Source organism: Bactrocera tryoni, chromosome 5, assembly GCF_016617805.1.
Source record: "Bactrocera tryoni isolate S06 chromosome 5, CSIRO_BtryS06_freeze2, whole genome shotgun sequence".
NCBI lineage: Eukaryota > Metazoa > Arthropoda > Insecta > Diptera > Tephritidae > Bactrocera > Bactrocera tryoni.
Genome location: NC_052503.1, coordinates 56,413,722 through 56,426,844, shown reverse-complemented (window position 1 = coordinate 56,426,844; position 13,123 = coordinate 56,413,722). Strand labels below are relative to the sequence as shown.

General features: G+C 36.0%; 1 protein-coding gene across 11 annotated transcripts in view; it reads left to right on the top strand.

Annotated features, from left to right (window-relative positions):
* Window positions 1-13,123, top strand: part of LOC120777944 (pericentrin) — a 64,800-nt gene that overhangs the window by 5,513 nt on the left and 46,164 nt on the right. For 10 of the 11 annotated variants that reach the window (XM_040109553.1, XM_040109552.1, XM_040109550.1 and 7 more), the window contains exon 2: window positions 10,325-13,063. In XM_040109553.1, coding sequence (XP_039965487.1) covers window positions 10,325-13,063 — 2,739 coding nt within the window. The remainder of the gene's footprint in view (window positions 1-10,324; window positions 13,064-13,123) is intronic. The other variant, XM_040109549.1, reaches the window with a different exon arrangement.

The window sequence follows — 13,123 nt, the reverse complement described above, 5'->3', positions numbered from 1 at the left end:
TTTTTATTGAGCAATGCACTTGCCTGCACATTTTTAATTCTGACAATGCGATGCTCTTGTTTGGTGACATCATTTCGAACGCGTCCAAATAAGTTGTACGAGATTTGAATGTTGTCATTTTCAGGTCATGTGTGAATGCTGATAATTATACCACTTATACAGAAAGTATTACGAAACGCATTTAGACCAGAATGACAGTTCTGAATCTTCGAGTTTTTTCTTCAATTTTCACATGTCGAAGTGCGTTCCTCGTTGCGTTTGTGTAGTGACTCCTCAGGAATGATGTAAAAGGTAATACGTCTAGTGGTGTATATATATGTTATGCAACGAAAGAGTTTCTAAACTCAATCCGATCCGGGTGATGCATCCGTTGGATTCAGTTTGTTGCCATAACCATACATAATTCAGCAAGACAGTCAACAATGTTCGACAAGTTCTATAATTCGTAGGATACACTTTTTCAGTCTTAAGTAATCTTCTAAAGTGTAAAGAATATCAGGCATTTAGACGATTATAAACCGAAAATAGGTTTGCAATATATTCGACTATAATTGTTCTTTAACATGGAGTAATTAAATATCTGTAATCTTTATATATAAAAATTACGTGTCACGTTGTTCGTCCGCGATGGACTCTTAAACTACTGAACCGATTTTAACAAAATTTAGTGCACTGTGTCCAGTTTGAATCAACTTAGAAGATAAGATAATAAAAACAATCTATAAATAAAAAATACAAGGAAAGCTCTATTAACCATGCACATTGTTGATGTTTATTAAGTACAATCGATTAAGCGGACAAGTCTGTTAACTGGACAGAAAGGCTGGTAACCAGACATTGAGAAAGCAGCCTTAAGTCCGTTATTTTTTCCAACGAAATTTATTTGTATGAACATATTCAAAATTAAGTATGAACATATTCAAAATTAAATCTCATTCCTTTGGATTCTTATGCTGTCATAAACGTTTTCGCCTTTATTCGTAAATAAAATTTTCACTGTATTTAATAGTTTATTATGTGAATAATGGTGTAAAGTGTATATGTATATGAATGGTTTTCAATTGTTGTCAATAGTGTTTTGATTTCGCAAAACGATTTTGTCGTAATAAGTTAAAAGTTATAGGAACATTTCCTGCAAATGTCTTCATTTGAACAAAAATAGTATAAAACAAGCACATGCCTTACACATACATATGTAACTTATAAATTATTGTAGACCAATTGTAAGTAAGGATGTCCTTTCAATACTTGGAATACATAAGATTTAAATTAGCCAATTTTTTCTCAACATTTTAAATATTAAGCGATTAGGAGAAATTGTTGTTGAATTTATAATACGATGGTTGCCTTTTATATTTCGGAATTAGAGAAAAACAAATGTTAATCATCGAAAATGGCTTAATTTTTTTTTTTAAATGGTCTCCATTAAGAACTATACAGTTTGCATGCGTTTGAACCACTTGTCACCAATCTGATTGAGTTATCTCCAGCGTATGCGTTCTGACACGTCCAGTTTTTCCAAAAAAAAGGCAATAATTTGGTGGGAAACCATTTACGAATTGTGTGGGATCCAACGTGAACAAATTTGTTTACTTTCAAATGTTCATGCAATATTGAAACTGTGCTAGTCCCACTAAGGCCTATAGTTGTCTTAATGCCACGATAGATGACATGACATGACGATCTTGCAATAACAGTTTGCATCAATACTTTTCGGAGCAAAAACTGATTTTGGACGACCTTCACGAAATTCGTCTTGAAGTGATCTATCATCGATAAACACTGGTCCTCGATGGAGCTTAATCGTCCAACATTTAATTAAGTTTATCTATGCACTCTGCATGAGTTAATCCACGGCGAAAGTTTAAAATATTATCGCGCAAAAATGTTCGTGATTTAATTACATTTTTTGGCCGAGATGAATATTTTAAGTAACTATAAACAAACTGTACAAATAGCGCTGTCAAAACGTTCTGAGTATTTCAAACTACGACAAAATTATGAGTTGCCAGATTGCAACTCCAGGGTTGCCTAATCCCGAAATATAAAAGCCAATCTACGTATCTTTGTTAACAACTTGCAACTAAATTTTTGGCACATTCCACTGGAAGAGACATCCTGGTATGTTGAAGTAGCCGAATGAACACTTTTGTTGGTATCAAATGTTTTCCTGATATTGTGGCTTTCATTAAAGCCCAAACATTTTTCATTTGGTTGGCGTCTGATGAGTCCATTTGCAAAGAGTCTGTTTCTATGTATGTTTTGGACTCTTGTATTTTTCTAGTATCCAATCATTATTATTTTTGACGTAAAGCATTTTAGCTGACTTCAGTATTTTAACATTCTACCGGCATTTAGATTTTCTGTTAAACACCTCGAAACCCAAAATACATGAGTACAGCAGCATTCATGTATCTTTCTGCCTAAAATTTAAAATTTAAAAATTCGGGTTATCTAATACAATTTTCTAACATCTAGCTAACTTTACTCCATATAAGTACATATGTATTTTGAAAACTCCGTAAACATTTTATGGGTACGTGGCATGTTAATAGTCAATGGTCATCTTAGCAAAATAAACTGAACGTTTAAGCGGCTATACCAGTGTGACATTTTCAAAAAAATTTGTTTTTTTTTCGATAGCTTATATTTCCAAAACTATCCTATGAAATCAACAAGGTCGCATCTTGAATAGTTTTTGAATGTCAGCGTTCTCGCAGGTTTATAAAACTTTAAACGCGTTTTTCTCGAAACAACATTTTTCAAATTTGCTGACATCATAAATCAACTAGACATTGACCGCTCAACTCAATCAAATTAAAACTGAATAATGTTGAATAAATTTACTATACAATGACGTACGATCTTTTTGATTGGTTGAAAATTGTCAATTTGGCTTTAAAAAACGAACATTTTTTTACCAAAAAAATCAATTTTTTTTTTCAGAACTACGCCATTTTTTAATTTTTGATATCTTTCAAAAATCGTAGGTCATTGTATAGGAAATATTTTTAGGCTTATAACGCTTTTTGAATTTATTTTGTTTCAGCTACTCATTCGACCGGAATTTTTGTAAAAAAAAAATCTTAAAATACACCTGAAAATATGCCTTATTATGTCCAAAGAACTTGAAAACATTCTATTGAGGACTTTCTTTTAAAAAAATTTACGAAAATCGACTAATTTTTCATGGAAATTAATCTACGAACTACCCCCCCTCCTACATACTACATGTAATAACCTTCTCTGTTATAACATGCCTTATTCCGAATATGTCGTTTAGTGTTTAAGTCACATATTTATAAAATTGCTCAAAAATATAGCCTTAAGGGATCGTCTCAGTGTGACCCTACGAAAAATCTCATATTTCCACGATTTTTTTTAATGTTGAGATTAACTAATCGGTCGGGTCTTTTATAAATAAATACATTCATGACGAATACAGATATAGGGTTATATGTATATACCAAAGTGATCAGGGCGACGAGTAGAGTTGAAATCCGGATGTCTGTCTGTCCGTCCGTCTGTGCAAGCTGTAATTTGAGTAAAAAATGAGATATCATGATGAAACTTGGTACACGTATCTTTTGGCTTCATAAGAAGGTTAAGTTCGAAGATGGGCAAAATCGGCCCACTGCCACGCCCACAAAATGGCGAAAACCGAAAACCTATAAAGTGTCATAACTAAGCCATAAAAAAAGATATTAAAGTGAAATTTGGCACAAAGGATCGCATTAGGGAGGGGCATATGTGGACGTAATTTTTTTGGAAAAGTGGGCGTGGCCCCGCCCCCTACTAAGTTTTTTGTACATATCTCGGAAACTACTATAGCTATGTCAACCAAACTCTATAGAGTCGTTTCCTTCAGGCATTTCCATATACAGTTCAAAAATGGAAGACATCGCATAATAACCACGCCCACCTCCCATACAAAGGTTATGTTGAAAATCACTAAAAGTGCGTTAACCGACTAACAAAAAACGTCAGAAACACTAAATTTTGCGGAAGAAATGGCAGAAGGAAGCTGCATCTAGGTTTTTTTTAAATTGAAAATGGGCGCGGCGTCGCCCACTTATGGACCAAAAACCATATCTCAGGAACTACTAGACCGATTTCAATGAAATTTGGTATATAATATTTTCTTAACACCCTGATGACATGTACGAAATATGGGTGAAATCGGTTCACAACCACGCCTTCTTCCAATATAACGCTATTTTGAATTCCATTTGATGCCTTCTCTGTATAATACTATATACATTAGGAACCAATGATGATAGCGGAATAAAACTTTACACAAATACGGTATTTGAAAAATATGTAAATGACTGATAATGAAATCTCGATTATCACTTTATCATGCGAGAGTATAAAATGTTCGGTGACACCCGAACTTAGCCCTTCCTTACTTGTTTTTTTCTAATTTCACGCCACGTCGTGACACCTCAAGAAAATCGAATTGAACTTGTTAATTTGTAAAAAAAGAAAAATAATTCTCGCGAATTGATTGCGGAAAGAAAAAAATTTATATTCATTTAAGTTTCTTCTTATTCGACTTGAAGATTGTTTATACAAAACAAAAAAAGGAATGAAAAAACTAGGAAAACCTTTTCCGTTAGATGCAAACCGCTGGCCGGTTTTTTCGGTTTACAGATACTTGAAACGGTAATGAATTTTAATGAAAAATCAGTTTTGTTCTTATTGTGAAAATACTCATTTTTTTGGTGAAACTTAGTTTTTTTTTACAGTGATTCGTGACTGCAAGAAGGCAACGCAACATACTGAATTTTCACCGAAGGCTTACCGTATTGCCGTATTGCCACACTTGGAACTAATGACTACTAAATACTTTGTTATTGTTATCAAATTCTAAAAATTAAAAAAAAATTATGTCTGGTGCGGTTAGGTTGGTTTTAATAAAGTGCATTAATTTCATTGTATTTGTTAAAAAAGAAACAGACGGATTTCGATTGCCAAATTTATACAGATCTGCTATCCATAAATCATATAGTATGTAGAAGCGCATGCAAATGTGTGTGCCGATTATCCCTCAGTCTAGCAGTAATTAAAATTTATCTAGAGATTGTTTCGTCGATTTTGTGGAAGGCAGGTATTCTTCTTACGAGTCGGTTTATTAATCATACCACAAATCGAATATATTTTACTGTAAGTATTTATGTGTACACAATTGACATGCATACATACATATACATTATATATATATGTATATACAATTGAAGCACAAATCTGGCAGTAAGATTCTTCAAGTATTTCAATTTCTGCCATTTGCTCTTTTTGTGGTTGCACAGCTGTTATTCATCTATTTTTCGGCTATTTGGGTTGTATATTGTTTATTGGAATTCGCATCCTTTACTATGCCAACGTAAACAGTATATGCTTCTGATCATGAGCAAAAGATTATTAAGAAACTCTATTTCTTCGGTTTAATCAGGTCACATTAATAAAAGTGTGTCTGCAAGTAACTACATTTTTGATATTTTCATTACGTTTTGGACCCTTTTCCATTACGATAGACTTCCTTTCTAATTTTCACACACAACAAACATACATATGTATCTGTGCATTTTCTATGGAAGTGTGGATTTTTAAATATTGTTGCTGAATTTAATTTGTTTTATAAAAGTTATGAATGGCTTTTGTCATGCTGTCTGCACAAGCCAGAGGTCAAAGAGTCAATTTTACTGGCGAGTACACCGTGCCTAGGTTTTGAGTAATACGCTTTACATACATTCATACATATTTAAAAATTTATTTATCTATGGTTTGTAATAGAATGGTGCATTACATCAATTATAATGATAAACATGTCGGAATTGCAATATTGCCACCAGAAAAAGCTGAATTTACTTAGTTTCCAAACCAGGTAAAGAAAATATTTTTCATCAATAGCGGAATATGTATATTATCATACCCTGAACAAAGTATGTTAAGCTTTTCCCGAAATTTTTAACACTCGGTTACGTCCTTTTCTCCACAAGAAGCTGCCGATTTGTTGGAACCGCGGATGTCGGACCACTGTAAGACATACTGCCATACAAACAGACCGACCAAAGTCAAGTCCTTGCATTGGAAATCTTTTTTTTTTGATAAGTTGTCTTCTCGAAATTTGGCATGGAGTCATGTGTAGAAGTTCACGCCAGTAGGGAAAGTTTTCTGATCGTCATTCACTGGGATTGGCCAGAAAAGATTCTTTTACATATGGCTCAAGCAGCTCACGACTTCCGGTCTATGACCAAGTATCCCCTGAGTAGCCTAAGAACATCCGTTTGAAAGCGAGCTAAAGTGAGAAGGTGAAACATCCCCAACTCAGGGTTAGACGCTGGGTTTGGGACCCGCCACGAATGTACAGCTGTTGGTGTATGCTGATGAAGGAAATGGGTCTGGTGGTCGTCGCTCTCGGAGATGAAATGGGTCTGATGGTGAACGAGGGCAAGACGAAACATCTCTTGTCATGGGTCCACATCACTGTCGCTCTCTTCGAAGTATTTCGAATTTCGTCTTGGAACACCATCGTCACCAACAACAGACAGTCAAATCCAACTTTGAAGTTGTAGATAATTTCGTCTATCTTGGAACCAGCATTAACACCAACAATAACGTCAGCTCTGAAAGTATTCGACGTTGCGAGTTTTTGCTGAAAAGCAGAGGAAGAGGACGACCGTTGGGCCACTCGCATTTTTGAGAAGGACCAGTTCAGTGGAAAGAAGGACCTGGCTTTGCTTAGAATCTCCGACTGGCACGCTGTTATTAACTCGGCTATAACCGCGTCAGCGGTTTCTACACCCGTAAAGAAGAAGAAGAATTCAACGCTACAATCTCTTTTTATAACCGTTTATGCTATAAAAATTGCACAAGTGAAAAGCATTATATTTAGGTTCGGTGCAGCCAAAGTTAACATTTTTTCTTTCTTTTAATAAATAATGTCAATTGACTTCGAAAAACTCGACTTCGTTGAAATGTAACGAACAAATTATAATGTTCTGTAAATCATTCGAAATATTTGTGACACTAAATAATGTTTTGAGGCTCATTTACCCGGGATTCGATGCGCAGTGACAGATAAAATCGCGCATCACATCCTTCTTGACATTTGACAACGATGAGGCAATCGTTTCGATATTTTTCTAATTAATTGTTTTATTAATTTATATTAAATTTACATTGAATTCAGATATTATGACAAAAAATGTAGTTAAGTTGGCAAGAATATAATATATGTTCCTATATACATATGTATTTAAAAGATGTTGTGCTTGTATTTTCGATGAAACGGAACAAATTACGTATAATTAAACTTTTTTGGTTTTAATTTTAACGTGTTTTATCTTTATACGCTCGAAAAAAGCAGCTGTGAAAGTAAACTTTGCAGTAGGTGGTCTGTAACATCAGTGGCGTAGCTATGGCGGGCGAAGGGGGCCGTCGCTCCGGGCGCAACGTCTTGGGGCAGCAAAACGATCTTCGCTGTTTTTTAATATTCTGAAAAAAACTTCAACAATTTTTTTACAAAATTTATTATAAAAGATAAAGAGTTGTGCACTCACAATGTAATAATCTGAATAACAATGAAAAATATTAATTTTTACTCGAATACTCTTCAGTCTTTGAATTTGTCTTATATATTTTAGCTTATATCTTTCTTAAAAATAGTGATAGAAGAAGATGCACTTCTCTACCTTTGTCTAGCGACGTGTCACTCTCACAGTTACCCTATGCTTTGAATGTAACAAATACTTTTATTTCTCCAAATTTTCAAAAATGGTATTTAAAAACTGCAATTCGGGCAAAAATTCCTGCAAATTGTGTCAAAAGTGTTCAAGATATAGGGCGAAAATGGATTTTTTCAATGGCTTTTAACAAGATTTCTTGTAAATTTACTATCAATTTCCTCAAAAACCGTATTGTTAGAATTTGGAACTTCAGAATTTGCGTGGCTTCTAGTTCCTAAATTTTATAAACTTAATATCGAAGATACTTTGTAAAAATTCACTTTTCTTCGAACTACCTGATGAAACTTGTAGGTAGGTAGATAAAGGGGGGGCGGCAGAACATCCTTGGCCCCAGGCGTCCGAAGTTGTAGCTACGCCACTGTGTAACATCAAATTATACAACGTAACATTTTGCATTATTGTATGGCTTTGCATGGCGATGATGCATAAATACTGGAGTCAAACTGTATTCATACTTTGCAGTAATATGCTTTCGAAGTCAGCCAATGCTTTCGTTTTATTAGAACAGATTTCATTGGTCACTAAGAAAGACCTAGGCCCTTCCCAGATTTATAAATTTTATAAATTAATGCTCTGCCTTCTTCTGAAGATGCAGTAATACATTTTTCCCAGTATGCTTATATCGCTCACAAGTTTTTTTTATAAGAAAATACAATATCAATTTAGAGAAAAAAATTGTCTTTTGTCTTTTCCTATTGTTTATTTTATCGCAAAATGTTCACAAGACTCTCATAATCAACTAACGGTAATTGATAGCACCTTTAAATAATCAAGATGGATGTCTGAGCAGAGTTGTAGCAATATTATGCCCATATTTACATATTAATTAAATAATAAGTGTGAGCCATAAGCATGACGCTGCCTCATTTTAGGTGGAATATTAGTCCTAAACTCCTTGGCGCATTCTTATTCCTTCTTTGCTAGTGTAAAATTGTACAAACTTGACCGACAATCAGTTTTTATCAATTCTCGAAACAGTTGTTAAAGTCATTTTCCAGAATAGCCAGAAGTTACACGGAGCTAAATCTGGCGAATATGGTGGTTGCGGCGCGATATTGGTGGAAAATTTGGCGATAAACTCACGGTGTATTCGTGGTGCAAAACTCAAGAGTTTTCGGCCCATAAGTCCGGCCTCTTTTTACAAATAGCTTCACGCAAACAGTGCATAACACTCAAATAGTGTTCCTTGTTCACAGTATGGTCGGTCAGAAAGAATTTGGAGTGCACCACACCACTATAATCGAAGAAAACTGCCAACATAACCTTGGCTTCGGCTCACGATATTCGGCCGATTAATCGTCTGTTTCCGGGACATAAGCATAGATTCAAGACTCATCGCCAGTAACATAACATACGTTTCATAGAATACCGCTAGTTGGAGAGCTTTGTTTCACTGACGTTAACGCGACACTGTTTCACGAAAAGTTTTAGTGATATTGGATCCAATCATGTTTTCATTTTTCTTAGGCCCAAATGATCTTTCAAAATGGTTTTCACTCATCCTTCCGATATTTCAACCATGCCAGTAAGAATTCTGACTGAAAATCGTCTATTTTCAAGCACCAAATCCTTTATTTTATTGACGTGTTTATCATCAGTTGAAGGCGATGATCGTCCTGGACATCATTCGTCATCAATGCGTTCTCGACCCTCTTTGAATAAATTGTACCAATCAAAAACTCATGCTCGCGACAAAAAAATTATCAGTGAAGGCCCTTTCGAACATTTTATGGAACTTTTTTGTTGAATAATTTCATTCATCGTAAAAATCGCCGAATGTATTTTATGTGCTTCAGGAAATCAAGCGTATACGAGGGCTGCTATATATATTTCTGGTCTAATAAGGAAAATAGGAATCATCAAGATTTATACATTTTGCATGCGCTCAAACCAATTTTCGAAGCACTTTTTCCACTCCGATTGAGACACCTCCAAAACATTGTTTTTGAATGCTTCAACAGCGTACTAAACACTAATAATTATTTTAATGTGACATTGGGCACAGATGTCATTGACAGTTATACCAACCTAGAAAAAAATATTTCGACTTTTGGGTAATCGAGCGAAATTTAAAATAAAAAGTCTTACTATTTTTTGTTCACAGAAGTATGTATAACAAAATAATAAAAGATAGAATTTTTGTCCTGTTACTGCCTGCTACAACGACCGATGTAAGGGAGAATTTGATAACGTTTATTAATATCTAAAAGCGTATTGAACCGGATATTAACCTCCTCTAGTCCTCATACCGAATATAATATTTTCCATTCCACTTAATACTGTCAACATATACATCAATTTCAAGCACCTTGCATATATATTTGTATATAACTTTCGAGAGCATTATAAAAAATCGAAGATATTCTAAGGTCCTTGCATTTCATTGCATTGGTTTCCACATACATTTTTTTTGTTTAAGTAGTAATAAATAATTATATAAAATTAGTAAAAAACAAAAACTCAAATGTATTTTCTTCGTTTTTCTACAAGTGATATATAAGAATAACAGTCTATATGTATGTATGATTGTATATATGATTGAAACTAAACAATCCCTTTGTTAATTTTTTTTATAGATAACTTCTTTGCTGCGTCCTCGCGGCCATTTGAAACCCATTGACGGTAAGCGATCGGACCCGTCAGAAACTACCGCTGAGGAAACAGCAGAGTCAACAGATTGCAGTGCCATATCTGTCGGATTAGCGCAACAATTCGAAACACGAGTGCCACCGACAAGAAGCGAAGAATTCATACCAACACTAGATTTCGTGATACATGAGCCTGTTGCTACAGAGCTCGACGTTCAACATGTGGCCGATATACTCTCACAGCTCGAACTCGATACATTCAACATCAACACTACAAATAACTCGACAAACGACGATGATGAAAACAGTGATAATAATTCAGCACACACATATGTAATCAACCGCGTTGGTAGTGCAGAGGTCTATAGCAGCAGTACTAATACTGAGGAATTACTGCGACAGGAGATAATCCCTTCTACTCGCACAGACACTACGACGGAATCCTCACTTGTTTACGAGCCAACTAGCTCAATATCCATTGAAATGGACAATTTAGGAAAAAGTGCAACAACGGCAACAACAGCAACAACAACACCGACAACGACCGATGAAGTGCCTGAGACGACAAGCACGACGTCTCGTAAGAATAGTAACCCAAGTGCCATCACCACAGCCACAACGTCCAGCAGTGGTGAGCAAAGTATAGAGGAGGAAATTGAAGAGGCCATTGAAATTAGTGAAGAGGATGTACCAGAGTTGTCTGTAGCACATTCATTGGAGTCATCGAAATCAGCAGGCTATATAAAGCCAATTTCAATAAATAAACAAAAAATGCAATCTGATCAACATTCAGAAGAGGAAGACAGTTTCCTCCATTCAATGAGGAATGTGAATAAAATAAATGCCAGTGAAGAAGAAGACGAACAATTCAAGATTGACGATGCTCAATTGTCTGGTGGAAATATAGCACAGCACTTTGTTCTGGCTGAGTATGATGAGGAAGACGACAATGATGATGATATTGATAAAAGTATACCAGCAGACAAGGTACAAGCGCACTCGAGACATGAAACGTCTACTGAAGCCAGTATTCCGCACAGTAAAGCTTCTGCAAGTGATTCGGGGGAAATTGAATTTGATGATTTGGATGTGAGCCTACCACTAGAGAAAATAATGGTGCATTCTCATCACGATGAGCCGGTGTTAAGTAACCCGGAAGCTGATCCACGTGAGCTGAGCTTAACCAACGAGAGCACAGCGAATGATGTATCAGATCTTCTAGAAGAACCACGGCAAGGTGAAGACTCGCTCAAGAGTGATGAATTAATAGTGGCAGAGCCGGATGAGACACAAAGATCTAGTAATAATGAAGAAAATGAGGTAAACGCATCGTTAAGTAAATCATTGACGTCCAAAAATTTAAAAGTGATTACAACTTCTCAGCAACTTCAAGCTGATGGTCAATCTCCAGCGTTGGAGAAACGAGTGGAGAGAATTTCGCCCGTACATAGTGAACAAGACCACTCATACGAAGAAATTGTAGAGAAAAATAGTTTGGAATACACGTTAGATGACCGGGACTTAAGCTCGCTCAATCCAAGTTTTATTATGCATAACGAATCCCTTGTGAACCGCCTACTGGCAGACACAGTTGAAGAACAACTGGAAAATGTTAAAAAAGTGAATAATGCGTGTGCCAATTTGACAAACCCTGAAAATAAAATACTTCCTATCGGATTGGAACACAAAAATGTTGAATCAAAACGTATAGTTACCGATTTGGATGCGGGTCAGACTGATACAAAAACAAATGTAGAAAAACCAGAAGAAACACACCTTTTAGAAGGAACGGCCCAAAATGCCAACTTAACAGAGACTGAATTCACACATAATATTTTAGCCGAAACTACTCATCGCACTGAAAACTTACAAAATGTGCCATTACTTCAGACCGAATTTGTAGAAAGGAAACTAGCGGTTATCTCCGAAACACTGCAGCTGCAGGGAATGGCCAACATTGAAGTGGAGACCTTAGAGACCGTTGTAGAGCAAGTAGAAGACGATGAATCATCAACATGTGATATAAATTCAGCAACAAATGCTTTGCGCGACATTCTAAACGAGATGTTGGGTGCCAAAAACCAGGTGACCAGTGTTTCCCCAGAGCTTGACATTGGTGCTAATGAAGACGACGATGATGATGACACATCTTTGGAATTAATGAAATTACGTATTCTCGCCATGAAACATCAGAGCAAAGAACAACAGATCAATATTTCGCAGAGTGAAGTAGAAATGATGAATGCCAATGCCAGTGGGGATGTGCAGATCGTTAAACCAATGGAGCGTGTACCCTTAAGTGAGTACACTAAAGATGTGCTCGAAGACATCACTGAAGAGAGTGAGCGAAATTCACTTTCTACCGCAGAAGAGCATCGTTCATTGTCGATGGAACGTTCTGCCACCTCAACAGAGGGTAAGGAGCATAGCAAAACTATACGTGCCGAAGGGGAAGCGCATACGGCAGACTTAACGAACACCTCGGCTAGTACAGTTAGTTTGAATATGCTGCAAATGTTGGAAAGCAAAGTGATGGAGCTGCAGGATATGGTGGCCGGTAAGGACGCCTGTTTGGCTGCGCTTAACTTGCAGTTGGAAACTGCACAGCGGCGCGAATCGAGTGGCGCATTTTCTGCAGAACAACTTGGCTCGGGAAGAGATACGAACAGCTCGCTGGTGACAAGCTCAACTGAGTATCGCACATTTCAAGAAGAATTCGGTGGGCCGGTAAGTAAAGACTAATAATCTAATCGTTTGACTTTTACAATTTTTTTAATTACTAATCAA